This window comes from Mustela erminea, chromosome X (assembly GCF_009829155.1).
Source record: "Mustela erminea isolate mMusErm1 chromosome X, mMusErm1.Pri, whole genome shotgun sequence".
Classification (NCBI taxonomy): domain Eukaryota; kingdom Metazoa; phylum Chordata; class Mammalia; order Carnivora; family Mustelidae; genus Mustela; species Mustela erminea.
In genome coordinates, this window is record NC_045635.1 from 59,606,624 (window position 1) to 59,620,370 (window position 13,747).

A 13,747-nucleotide genomic window follows, 5' to 3' on the forward strand; every position below is an offset into this window, starting at 1 on the left:
GTTAAATGGGTATAACTGGAGGGACATGACGTGGAAGTCCCCAGAGCCCCCGGACGGGGTGCGGGGACGCTCAGGGTCACGGGCCCCCAGAGGAGGCTGAGGATCCGACTCTGTGATCCCCTGAGGTCTGAGCCCTCCTGGGTGTGTTGAAGGAAGGGCAGTGGGAGGGAAGGCTACCTCGGAGTGGCCGGGGCGGGCCTCGTCTTAGCAGCAGGGAGCTCGCTCCGGAGACTGCTCTGCCAGGAGCTAACGGGGACAAGGGCAGGATGGGCACCGTGAGGCTGGGAAGTAGAGACTGGCTTCCCCGTGGGGAAGACTGGGCCGACGTGGTTCCCCCCTTGGACCCTCTTCTCAGCCTGCCTTCCCTGGCAGGTCTGTGCCACCAACTCAGGTGGCCAGACCATCCCGCACCGGGTGGGACAAGCACAGACGTCAGCCTGGGGAGGCACGTCCGTGGGACTCGGTCCTGTCCTTCCAAACCCCTCGCTTGAGAAGATGGGCCTGGTTGCGGGGCTCCGGCCTTCACCCGGACCCTGTGGTTCTCTCTTGGCGGGGTAACACGGTGCGCTGTTGTCTGCGGGGATGTGTTTGGGAGAGACCTTCTGGCTGGGGTGTCCGTGGGCCTTCGCGCGGTCAAGGTGTGAGTGGGGAGACGTCCAGCACCCACAGCGCCCCCGGGGGCACAGAGCCATGGTGGCCAGTGCCAGGAAGGGGAGAGTGGGACAGTGGGAGGAACTGGTGGTTTCATATAAGCTTCATGGTAGCCACAAAGCAAAACCATACTATGGGTTCAGAAAGGATGAAGAGGGGGAAATCAAAGCATAACACTAAGGAAAATCATTAATTCACAAAGGAAAGGAACAAGAGAAAAAGCATTAAGGAACTACAAAATACTTAGCAAACAGTAAGATGGCAGCGGTAAGTCCTTACCTATTAATTATCCTAAAGGTAAATGGATTTGCTTCTCCTATCAATGAGATAGGATAGTCTCTTCTATAAATGCTTTTGGTAAAACTGGATAAAACTATGCAGAGAATTAAACTGGACTCCTCTCTTATAGCACTTAAAAATTTTTTTAAATTTATTAACTTAAATTTAAGAAACCAAAATATGCTCGCCTGGGTGGCTCAGTAGGCTAGGCTGCTGCCTTCAGCTCAGGTCAGGATCCCAGGGTCCGGATTCAGGGCTCCTTGCACAGCGGCGAGCCTGCTTCTCTCTCTCTGCCTCTACCTGCCACTCTGCCTGCTTGTGCTTTGTCTCTCTTTCTCTCTGACAAATCAATAAGTAATAAGACCTTTTTAAAAAATGAAACAAAAATGTAAAACTGTTAGAAGACAACAGGGCAATACCAGGAGGAAATTTGAGTCAAAAAATTCAAATCCAAAGTTTTCTGAAACACAACTGAACTGGATCCTAGAAAATGTCAATGTTGTGCAAGACCAAAAAAAGTCTTGAAAGTTTTTCTACTTTAAAGGATGGTGAAGACGCATGATAACTGAATGCAACGCATGGTGTTTGTTTGGAGACCAGTATGTTTTGAAGTGAATGGACAAAAAACAATGTTGAAATCATCAGAAATTTTTTGTGAGAATCAAATGATAGGTAGTTGTATTCTCTCAATGTTAAATTTTCTGAGTGTAATAATTTTCTTAAGGTTTTGTAGCAGTGTTTTCCTTTTCTTAAGATTTACCGGCTAAAGTATTTAGAGACAATGTACTGTAATATTTTCAACTAACTAAGCTTATTCAATGAAACAATTACACACATGCATATGCAGAATGAAAATGACAAATATAATATGAAAACATGAATCTAGGTGAAGGATATATGTGTGTTCCTTGCAATTTTCTTGCAACTATCTGTAGTAGAGACATTTTCAAAAATAAAAATTTGGAGAGAAAGAAGATAATTATATACCATTTTATTTCAATTTGAAAACAGAAAAAAGTGACCAATTTCTAGGAAAAAAAAACTTACAAAACTGGCTCAAGGGGTGCCTGGGTGGCTCAGTGGGTTAAAGCCTCTGCCTTTGGCTCAGGTCATGATCTCGGGGTCCTGAGATTGAGCCCTGCATTGGGCTCTCTGCTCAGCGGTGCGCCTGCTTCTCCCTCTCTCTCTGCCTGTCTCTCTGTCTACTTGTGATCTCTCTGTCTGTGAAATAAATAAATAAAATCTTAAAAATAAAACTGGCTCAAGAAGGAATAGCCAATCTGAATTGTTCTATAACCATACAAAAATATATCACTAGTCAAAAGCTTTTTTAAAAAACCAGGCTTCTCCGCTGACTTCTGACAAATCATAGGCAAAAATACTTTCAATGTGACCTGAATTCATAGACAAACTAGAAAAAGAGGGAGCAATCCTAAAACCTTTTGAGAGGATACAATAACCTGGATACTAAATCCTGTCAAGGACAAGTTGAGAAAGGAAAATCACTGATCAGTCACACACTCATGATAAAGAAAAAAGAATCAGTAACAGAATATTAGCAAACTGAATTCTACAGGATATAAGAAGGAAACCAGAAGGCGCTATGATGAAACTGGATCCATCCCAGACACACAAACTTGATTTAACTTCAGAAAATAAATTGCTACAATATTCCACATTCACAAATTATAGGAGATCATTGTGAACCTCAAATTCAGAAAAATAATTGGGAGGGTACAGTATCCGTTTGTAATGTATTTTTCACAATTTTTTTAAAAGTTCAAGATTATTTTTTTTAATTAGAGGATTTTTAACTTCTGAGTCTTTTGAGAAAGCAAAACTAATGCAACACAAACCAGTGGATCTAATTAATAAATTTAACAACAAGCCGAAGTAATTTTGTTACATGAAGTAACCCATTTATTATAGGCTAGCAGTGTCTCAAATGCGGGAGCTTCTACTGCTTCTTTCAACTCCTTCAGCCTTATGATGACCAACTTTACTGTGACTGCAGAAGTGGTATTGTACGTCCAGGCAACACCAGCAACAGTTTTCATTCAGGAGCCACAGTGCCAGATCCCCACAGCTCGTCTTCTCATCTTGGTTTTGCCACAAAAGGAGCAAGTGTACTTAGCATACTGCTTTATTTCAATCTTCAGCATTTTCCCGAGGGAGGCACCATAACAGGTTCCATATCTACCCACAGTTCCAACCTTCTTGGTGCATTTAGCCATGTTGCCGCAAACCAGGTTTGAGCCCAGGGAGCAAAGTTCAAGATTATGGAGATAGAATTTGCATTAAGGTCTATGAGTCCTTCCAAACTCATACTGTTAGGGAACCACAACCACAGACTACAAAATTTTCATCACCCGCCAAACCCAAAGTGCTCTGAGAGGTAAACCCCTTCTCTCAACCCCAGACACTGGCAACCACTGATCTGTTGTCTGTCCCTATGGTTTGGACTTTGTAAGAATGTCACAAAAATGGAATCCTATGGTATGCAGACTTTGCACTTGTCCTTCAAGAAAGGGACCCACACATATGGCAAGTCTGGAGGTGCCATGTACCATTGCTCACCTGGGTAGTAGTTACATGGCTTGATCACTTCCTATCCATTTGTCAAATTGCAGGCTTTCCACAATCATGTATACATATGGTGTAACATAAATATAATTAATCCTTACCTTCCTGTAATTTATCCTATCTTTGTGAAGGTTATTTATTAAATAGCGATTGTTTCCCTTTAAAAGAACGTGGAAAAGTCAGGACAGCAGTCACCTCAAGAAAACTGGGGAGACAAGTGACTGGCATGGGGCAAAAGGAGGGTTTCAACTTACTGTCAAAATTTCTCTAAATCTGAGCGGTAGTTATTAGGATTCCAACCTGACAAGAGCCCAGGGCCACTGAGCACCCTCTAGTGATGCCGATGGTGCCCGCAGGGATCATGCAGGTAACAGGTCACATGACCACCCTGACACCCACAATGTGCAGGCGAGTCAGACCCAGCGAACACAGGAAAGAGTCTTCCCACCTTAAGGTCAGTTGAGTAGCACGCAGAATGTAGCTGAGTAGCACCCCACCGCTGCCATACCAAGGTAACATATGAGCCGATTCCAGGAATTAGGACGTGGACATCTTTGGGGACCATGCCTGTGCCCACCACGCCCAGCGCCATCGCTGGTGCACACCCCCTCCTGCCCTCCTTGGGTGTGCCCATCCCCCTCAAGCGTTGGCAGAGAAAGGGTGGCCAGTGGTGCTGGTGCCGGAGGAGGTGGAGAGGGAGGCATCTGCCGGGGGCCTGGGCAGGCAGCCGAACGAGAATGAGGCCGGACGGGGCCTAGGGCTCCCCAGGCCAGTCGCCACCGCCTCCCTGGCTGCAGTGGAAACTGAAAGGGGCACTAAATAAAGGCAGGGGACCCACCTCCTCCTTTCCCCTGGGGCCCACACGTACTCCCTTAATCTGTGCCTCACCATCTACCACTCGCTTCCCCCTGGGATGGGAAGGTGCTGAGCCACATCCTGTGATGCATGTGTTTACAGCAACAGGACTGCGGGCTACACGGTCTGAATATGGAACAGAGCTCGTGTGCTCAGACGATAGAAGGGAGGCTGGCAAAACTAGTCAGCCAGGACTGTGACCAGACCATCCTCGACCCACTCTCCCCTTCCTGGCGCTGGCCACCATGGCTGTGACCCCGGGGGCGCTGTGGGTGCTGGACGTCTCCCCACTCACACCTTGACCGCGCGAAGGCCCACGGACACCCCAGCCAGAAGGTCTCTCCCAAACACATCCCCGCAGACGACAGTGCACCGTGTTACCCCGCCAAGAGAGAACCACAGGGTCCGGGTGAAGGCCGGAGCCCCGCAACCAGGCCCATCTTCTCAAGCGAGGGGTTTGGAAGGACAGGACCGAGTCCCACGGACGTGCCTCCCCAGGCTGACGTCTGTGCTTGTCCCACCCGGTGCGGGATGGTCTGGCCACCTGAGTTGGTGGCACAGACCTGCCAGGGAAGGCAGGCTGAGAAGAGGGTCCAAGGGGGGAACCACGTCGGCCCAGTCTTCCCCACGGGGAAGCCAGTCTCTACTTCCCAGCCTCACGGTGCCCATCCTGCCCTTGTCCCCGTTAGCTCCTGGCAGAGCAGTCTCCGGAGCGAGCTCCCTGCTGCTAAGACGAGGCCCGCCCCGGCCACTCCGAGGTAGCCTTCCCTCCCACTGCCCTTCCTTCAACACACCCAGGAGGGCTCAGACCTCAGGGGATCACAGAGTCGGATCCTCAGCCTCCTCTGGGGGCCCGTGACCCTGAGCGTCCCCGCACCCCGTCCGGGGGCTCTGGGGACTTCCACGTCATGTCCCTCCAGTTATACCCATTTAACGGCACCCCCTGAAAGGTAGGGCCGCCCCTTGCTTCCGCTCGTTCAATCCCTTGTAGGCCCTTGACCACAGTCTCCTCTCCCTTAACACCCTGAATCACCTCGCCCTCCCTCCATGGACATTATCTTATCCCCGATAAGTTTTATTCTCTCTCTCTCTCTCTCTCTCTCTCTCACACACACACACACACACGCACACACCAATACACACACCAACCATGACCCTCGAACCTCCCAGCCTGCTTTCTGTGCCCGAAACACCCGGGCTCTCAGCAAGGGTGTCTGGTCTGGCAGAGGCGACCCTCACCTCACTCAGACCCAGATCTGACCCTGAGTCTCAGGCCACACAGCCCTGGGCCCCGGCTGAAGGAAGGAAGCCATCCCCGCCCATCAGCGAGGGCGACATGGAACACGGAGTCTGGACTAAATCTCCTGTGACCTGAAGGAGCAGTCGGGGAGCCTGAGCGGGGACACGGAAATAGCGCCTCCAGAAAAATCTGGGTCATGGTGGAGGTCAAACAGCATTGGAAGAGGACTACGCGGGCACATCGAGACCCGTCACGCACCCTTGCCATGGAAGGGGATGGCCACTTTGCAACCAAGGGACCAGAGACGACCACGCTGGAGGAGGGGGTGAGGTGATTTTGACAGGAGGGAAGGAAAGCTCCGGTGGCTAGCCCATCCGTTTCTGGCTGCTGGCGGGCCCTTTGCCCCTGGTTGGCCCAGAGCCCCCACAAGCTTCATTGCGCCCACCTCCAGCCCAGAGACAAACCTGTGCTTTTCTGCCCGGTTCCCTGACCTTCCTGTACGGGTTCCCTGTACCTGCTCAACAACCCCACTGGGCTGTGACTTCTGCCTCCAACCTGCCACTGAACCCAAGGAGGGAGAAGTGACAGGGTTGGAAACCCAGCCTCAAGGCCCAGGGCTAAAGAGGAGAGGCGAAGGTGCACCAGTTCCCGCGCCAGTGGTCCTCGGGCGCGGTGGCACCAGAGGGAGGGAAGGACTCCGCAGAGGGCGCTGGGCCCAGGAAGGGCCAAGAGGAGCTCAGCTGTGCTTTCTAATGCCTGTTGAAGCACAGGGGCAGGGAGGGCCGGCGAGGGAAAGCCACAAGCCACAGGAGTGATCAAGGACGCTCAGACAGCAGAGCAGGGGGGCTGGGAGGAGCAGGACAGCGATCCCAAGGAGGGAAGGGACGGGGGGCTGCTGCGGCTCTGGCAGGGGTCCTGAGTTCCTGCTGAAGGGGGAGGGGTCGGGGGCAGGGGATGAACGGGAAGCACCCCCCCAGACTCAAAAAGAGGGGGACATGAGGGAAGAACCTGAAGGGGACCTGCGGGGGAAAGGGAGCAAATGCTCAGGTGGCCAGACAGAGCCCACGCAGACCCCAGAGGGGGCACCCAGCACCCAGCACAGGCCCACCCACTCTCCCCACAAGGAGAAGGCCTACCACAGGACCCAGGAGGTCCTGTTCAGGCAAAGGCTGGGGCAGGGAGCAGCTCCCTGCCCCGCCCCTCCCCTCCCCTCTCCCACCCCTCCCCACTGCCCGGCCCAGCCCCCTCACCCCACAGAGAGGGCAGACCACAGACCTGAGAGGTACTTTAATTTGAAACTGCTGTGAATGGGGCTGGGGAGGGGGCAAAAGAACAGGGAGAGGAAGTCTTGGCCGAGGTCGAACAGGAGGGAACCGGCTTGGCCACAGCTCCCTGGCTCCAAAGGCACCAGATGCTCCTCGTGCGCAGAGATGCTGGGCTCAACCTGTCCGACAGAGCAGGCTCAGGGAGGAGCAGCAAGCCAGGGCCAGCCTCCGCCCTGCTGCCCGGGGCCGCCGCCACGGTGCAAAGGGGAATGGAGTGTGTAACACTCACTTCAAAGGCTCTGGAACTTGTCAGTCAGGGACCGCATGGCCGCTGAAACAGAGACAGGCGTAAGCAGACCCTCCAGACGTGGGGAGAGAGGAGCCCGTCCCCCTGTCCCCGTGGGGAACCGCCTAGCCCTGCAACCTGAAACCCCCTCCAGCCCCTATCCCAGGAGTGCAGGCCTGACTCACTCAACCACCACCTCCATTCACTATGGACACATCCTCTAAAGGAACGCGATGTGCAGGTACTTCTCCAGCTTTGGGGCACATCCGACTCGGTCAGACTCGGACACACACACACACACACACACACACACACACACACACACGTCTTGCAAGCCATACCAAGGAACTGTTAAAGGGAAAATCAAGGCAGCATCTGCAAATGTCCTAAAGGAGGGAGACCTGTGCGACCTGTTCCCGCCGGCAGAGCGGCCACGCAGGAGAGGCACGGCTGAACCGCCTGTGCGCACACCTAGCTGCACACGCACTGTAGGCTCCCGGGTCAGGCCTGCCAGGGTCTCCTCCCCACAGGAACGGTGGTCCCTGGGAGGCCGCCTGCACCTGCAGCCCATCCCGGGTCCTGCCCTGGGGACCCCCACCCCACCCCGCAGCCTGCCTCTGCCCCAGCCCGGCCCCAGCCAGAGGTTCCTCATACCAAGCTGCTCTTTGAGATCGTCTATTTCTCTCTGTAGCACGAGACACTAGGCCGGCAGACAGCAGACACAGAGAGAGAAACCATTAGTATCCTCTGGCTTCCTCTCTCCTCCACCTCCCCCTCTCCCGCGGGTACTACATCCCCAGGCCCAGTGGCTAGACCCCCAGAGGCTCCTCAGTGGAAAGGTGGTACCTTCCCTCTGTGGCGAGCAGATCGGGGTGGGCGGGCGGGGGCACCCAGGTCAGTCTAGCCTGGACCCGGATCCCACCCTCTAGTTTGGGCCTGCCTTTCTAGGAGCCACAGGAAGCATTACCCGAGGACAGTCCTGTGCGCCAGCTGGCGGCTGCTGCTGCCTCTCCGGCCTTGGGGGCTGGTCAAGTGGCTCCTGGTCACCTGAGAGGGAAAGAACATCCAATCCAGCTTCCAAGGCCCCCAGGGAGGTGCAAAGGGCCTCAGCGGGGTCCAACGTGAGGCAGCACCACCCTCTGCTGGCAACCAGTGGCCCCTGCTCCGCCAGCGGCTCCAACCTTCTCTCTGGACCCCTCCCCCCTGTCCCCCAGGGGCAGCCAGCCCATCCTTGAGGGTGGGCCCCAGGGACCGTGGCTCTGGCTCGGACTCTCCCAGAGCAGCATCGACAGCCAGCCCCTGGCAGGAGCAACACGCCCAAACAGGACTCATCAGAAGAAAGGCTCCGTGCTGCTGAAAGGCTGGCTGTGTCCGGGGCTGCAGTTTGGGGCACTGCCACGCATCACCCCTGCTGCACAAACCCCACGTGGGGGAGGACGCGGCTTAAGGTCGATCCTGTCCACATCCCACATCCTGTGCGAGAAGCTGCCCGGGGAGGCGGGGTGCAGAACTGAGCCCCCAGCAGAGCCAAAGCCAGAGGTTCCTCTCCTCCTCCCCTCTCCCCCGCACTCCTCTGACACCCACAAGACTCACCGGAGGGTGCAGGCCCTCTGGGCAGGACGTCTCCCTGGCTCGGAGCCAAGGTTTCCGAGCTTCCTGGGCCTTGGGGGGCTCTGGCCTGGAGGTCGCCAGTGCTGCATTCTCCACGATGCATGCACAAACAAGATGGCCCTGGCCTCTGTTTTGGAAGCTAAAAGAAAAATTTCTCACCCATCTGGCCTTGGGGTGTGTGTGGGTGTGTGTGTGTGTGTGTGTGTGTGTGTGTGTGTAGGTGTACCTACATGTGTATAAGAGCTGAGGTGAGGCAGGGAATGGGCAAGGGAACTCACAGCCCGATCTGGCTGGCACCTTCTCCCTCAATCAGCCCCAGGCCAGGAGGCAGGGCTGAGCCAGGGAGACGAGTAGGCCACTGACAAAGCCCAGGCAGCTAAAGCCTGAAGGGTCGTGGTCCAAAGTTTGAAGGGGTTCCTGGCTTCCAATAAGCTACCAGTCCTCCCTTCATCCAGACCCCTCTCTGGGGGAAGGAGGCAGGAAACTTGCCAAGGGTTCAGAACGGTGCTGGGCTCACACGCAGTGCTACTCCAGGTTAATACCTGCCCCCGTGAAAACGACCGACGAGCCCATCTGCCATCCCAGTGATCCCAATGACCCAGGGGCACCCACGGCAACCCCTGAAGTAGGGACAGAGGCAGCATGGGTAAAGAACTGGGCAGAGCCGGAGGGGCAGGGGGAGAGGAAGGGCACCCAGAGAGAAGGAGCATGGCCTACTCACCTGGCCCTTTGGGAATGCGTCTCTGCTTGAGTCAGTGCCTTCTCCTGCCGACGCCACCACCTCCGCCTCCCGAGTCCTCCTGGCCACCGATTTCTTCCCGGCCCCCATGTGCTTGGGCTGTTTGATTCCCCAAGGGCCCACGGAATGCTTCTTGGACTTGCCAAGCAGCGGGACACCAGAGATTGGGGGGAAGGTGGCCGGTTCCAGGGGAGCTGCCGAGACTCTCTGCCCCCAGGAAGGAAAGCTTTTCCCCGAGGCGACTCTTGGGGGGCCCCCTAGGGATTTCTTCTCCTGGGTCACCTTCCTCCTAGAGGTGGCCCGGGGCAAGCCGCCTGCAGCAGCAGCAGCAGTCGCAGCAACAGCAGTAGCTCCCCGGTAGGTGGGCCTGCTCTCCCCCTTCCCCCAGACCACACTCTGCATTTTCTTGGAGGAGGGCATGTCCAGCTCTCCGATGGCCTGCCTCTCCACAACCGAAGTGAATCCTCGGGGAGCCGAGGTCAGGAAAGGGCCCGGCACGTGCAGGAAATTCTCCCTGATGCGGAAATTCGAGTGTCTGGGTGTGTCCCCGGGATCCTCGGGGCTGCTGGGCTTGGCCTGGCCTCCTTCTTTGGAGTAAATGCTCACCCTCATCAGCTGTATCTCCCCGAACTCATCGGAGGACTCGGGGTCGGAAGGCAGCGGGGCGCCCAGGCCTTCGGCGGTGGCGGCGGTGGGCCGCTGGCGATCCGCCCTGGCATTCGCCCTGCTCTTAGCGCCTCTTCTCGGGTTCCCCCAGGCTCGGCTGCCCTCGGGCCCAGCCACGCGCAGCCCGGCGGCGGCGGAAGGCGGCTGCGACTCCACGCGGCCCAGAACCAGCGCGCCTCGCCCACTGGGCCCCCCGTCGAGGCCCGCCCAACCGCCCGACGCTTCGGCTGCGCAGCTCTCGGGGGACGGGTTTCTCCGCAGGCCCAGGGCGTCGCGGTCTGTCAGCTGCTGCACGATGTCCGCCGCGGACTCGTCAGCCAGGTGGGCCGCGTAGTCCGGGGCGTCCCCCTTGTCGTCGGCCGGGGAGCCGGGGCGGCCTTCGCGGCCCCACAGCACCGGCCCTCCCGCTTCCAGCACTTCCCGCTCGGACTCGAAGCCCTCGGCGTCTGCGAACCCGCCCTCGCCCTCGCCGCTCCGCGGCGGGCCCACATCCAGACCTACTCCCGGGGCTCGCGGGGCCCACGGGGCCGCGGGGGCCGGAGGGGCGGACGCCGGCCTGCTCCCCGCCCTCGGGGCCGAAACCCGCTCCCCAGACAGACCCCTCATTCGGAGTGCTCATGCCGGTGACGCCGCGCAGCAGGGCTTTGAGGGAGACGGCCGCCCTGGTCCCGGCGCGACGGGTGAGAGGCGAGAGCGCCTGAGGGGCGGCGGGAGTCGCTCGGCGTCCGGACGACGCGGGCCCTCACCACAGGCTCCACGCCACGCGGCGTGGCGTTGAACCGCTCGAGATCGCCTCAAACAACGTGCGGCTTGCGCGCGCCTCCGACGGGACTGCGGCGGCTTCCTCATTGGTCCGCCCCCCACCAACCAGTGCGCCCCTTGTTGGCCCGCCCCTCGAGGCCCTAACCAATGGGGTCGAGCGCCGTTGGTTCGCCCTGCAGCGGGTGGGAGCTGGGTGTCCGTGAGTCCTCCTGGCGTTGCTTGGGGCTGTTCTGGTCCCTCCTCCCTTGCCCAGAACCTGCTTTCCACTTAGAGTCACCGCTCTGAGCTTCCGTCTCTCCATCCGCCGAGCCGGGGGCGGTGGCACCTGTCTCCCGGGTCTTGGGGACGAAAGGTCGGGACCGAGGTGAGGCACGGAGCGCACAGAGGATTCGCCGGCCTGTTTTCCACAGTGGCACTTAGGACCCGATGGGAAACTGGGCACGGGAAGCCCGCAGTCACGGGATCGGGGGGGGGGGCGGGAGGCGGGCATACTTTCCCTGCGAAGGGCCCGAGAGCAAACGATGTCATATTTACGCACCTTTCAGTCTTGGTCGCAATCACTCGACCACGATGGACCATCAAGTTGGTCCGTGACTCTCTGCTCCGGGAACTGTATTGGCAGGCAGGTCTGGTGCACAGGCCGGGCTTTGCCCCCATCCTGCCGGCCCCTCCTCCTCTTCTCCGAGGCGGTTCAAAAAAAGAGGGAATCCCAGCCGCCAGTGCAGGCACCAAAAGTTGCTCACCATCACCATTGCCGGAGGTGTGAACTAAAACCTCGAATCGGTGTTCACAATCTGGACTTGGGACGATCAAAGAGCTGAACCATTCCAAGGGTGGCAGTGGTTGTGAGCAAAGCGGTGCTTTTGCCCACTGCTGCGGGTGGGGGTGGGGGCCCAGGGCAGCCTTTTGGGAGGTATTTGGCAGAATCGATGCAAAGCAACTTATACAATAGGTGCCACATGCCCGGCGCTCACGTAAGCACTGTAGTTAACTAGTCACGCACCCACAAGACAGGCGTAGGGTTGAGGTTCCCTCGGTTACCGCCCTCTTACAGGGGAGGAAACAGGCACTGAGAGGTTGAGCCACTCGCCCAAGGTCATCAGGATTGCTGGGATCCCTGGCAGGATCAAAAGCACGCAGTCTGGGGGCAGAGTGCTCGCTTTGAGCGGAAAACCTTAAAGCGGAGAACACCCACATTCCCTATCTACCATCCAGCAAATCTGCTGCCGGTGCTGCTTCTGGAGACTCGCTCATTCCCGCAGTGGGTAAGGAAGGACACGTGCGCTAGGACGTTGGTGATGAGAAAAACTGGGAACACTCCAAGTTCCCAACAGTGAGGAGAGGGATGCAAGCAACGGGAAGTGTGCATCCCGAGGATGGGAAAGGCGGCAGTCAGAAGGAACGCGAGAGGCCACGTTTACAGGTTTCAAAGCACCCTCGTGACTGAATAGAGCAATTTGGAGGTCAGTGGAGCTGGACACACATTGGCAAATAATGAAATGAATTGAAAACCACCAACCACTCCTATATTGAGACTAGGTAGAGGTGTAGGTACAAGAATGTCGAGAGGTCTGGAGCAAGGTACAGCTAAGTAGGCCTAACAGTGGTGGTGGCGGTGGGGGTGGGGCGCCAGTGGTCTCAGATTTTCCTGACACTACGGGTTCCCAGCTTCTCTGAGCTGAGCAGTCATGACATCCGGGGAGTGGTCCCTCTCTCCCTTGGCTTCTGTGAGGTCCCGGCCCATTAGAATTTCCCTTGCTTGCCACCCAACCCCTACTCCAAGGGCCCTCCCTTCCTTCCATGCTTCTCCTTCCTCTTTCCCATTCATGCTCTTCTGTCTGCCCCTTGCCTCTCTCCTTCCCGCATCCTACTCTGGCTGATCCCCAGGAGAGGCCTGGGGTGCCTGAACACTTCTCGTCTGTGTGAGCTCCGAGGCCCAGTGTCATGTCACTGGGTCTGCACCCGAGAAGCCTACCGTGCCGGAGAACATCACAGAGCAGGGGAGACTGGGCACACTCTAACTCTGCAATGAGCCTCCTCCTCCAGCGTGCCCCCGCCCCCCGCTGTCCCTGCCTGTGTGTGGAAAACGCCCTCTCCCACTTCTCCCACTGACTCTTAAAGTCATGGTGCTGTTTCAGACATGCTTAAATTGGTCACGGAGGATACAGTAGCATCTCTTCTCCCCACCGCCCTCCTAGGGAACATTGCCGTTGGAGCCAGTGGAAGCCTCCTTGTCCCTATCCCCCGCAGACAGAATCCTGGAGCCTTTTCACACCTTCCGCACTCTCGTCATCCCTGGGGCTCTCGTGTCTCCTCTTTGCTTGCACCCTATAGGTCTCCACCGGCGTCCGCAATCCCTGCTGACTCCCGCCCTTCAGCTTTGCCCTGCTCCGATAGCGGTTTCAACTTAACCTGTTTGGTCTGCGGCAGGACCGGTGTCAGGGCATCCACTTGGCCACCCTGGCGCGATAGCTTCTTACCACACAGACCAGTGATCCATTGTGGGGGTTTTCACCCCAACTGCCACGTGTATCAGTTGTCAAGTTGAGGACTGGAGAAGTGACCACTGCCATGGCCCATGACTGGGTCTCTAGTCCCAACTCCATTTATTACCAGAGTCTCCTCAGCCCCAGTCTCGCCAGGCCCTGTCATGACACTGTGGGTCTCCAGAATCAGTGTCACCTCGGACCCTGTGTCAGATGGTTCCAGGCATGTCTGAGTATTCCTCTCTCCCCAGGGCACCATCCCCTGAGAAATGGCAGTCCTTTTCTGTAGAGAAGGACAGTGGCGTCACAAACCGTATATATACT

General features: G+C 56.9%; 1 protein-coding gene and 1 pseudogene across 1 annotated transcript; both read right to left on the reverse strand.

The window, feature by feature from the left end:
• Window positions 1-204: 204 nt before the first annotated feature.
• LOC116582277 lies at window positions 205-3,227 on the reverse strand (annotated as a pseudogene).
• A 3,677-nt stretch (window positions 3,228-6,904) lies between these two features.
• On the reverse strand, window positions 6,905-10,988 carry LOC116583297 (uncharacterized protein CXorf49 homolog). Its single transcript, XM_032331361.1, is given in 7 exon segments — window positions 6,905-7,052; window positions 7,163-7,204; window positions 7,814-7,859; window positions 8,127-8,206; window positions 8,753-8,909; window positions 9,492-10,709; window positions 10,711-10,988. Coding segments are annotated over 6 exon segments (1,626 nt in total). The 5' UTR covers window positions 10,795-10,988; the 3' UTR covers window positions 6,905-7,052; window position 7,163.
• Between the last annotated feature and the right edge of the window lie 2,759 nt (window positions 10,989-13,747).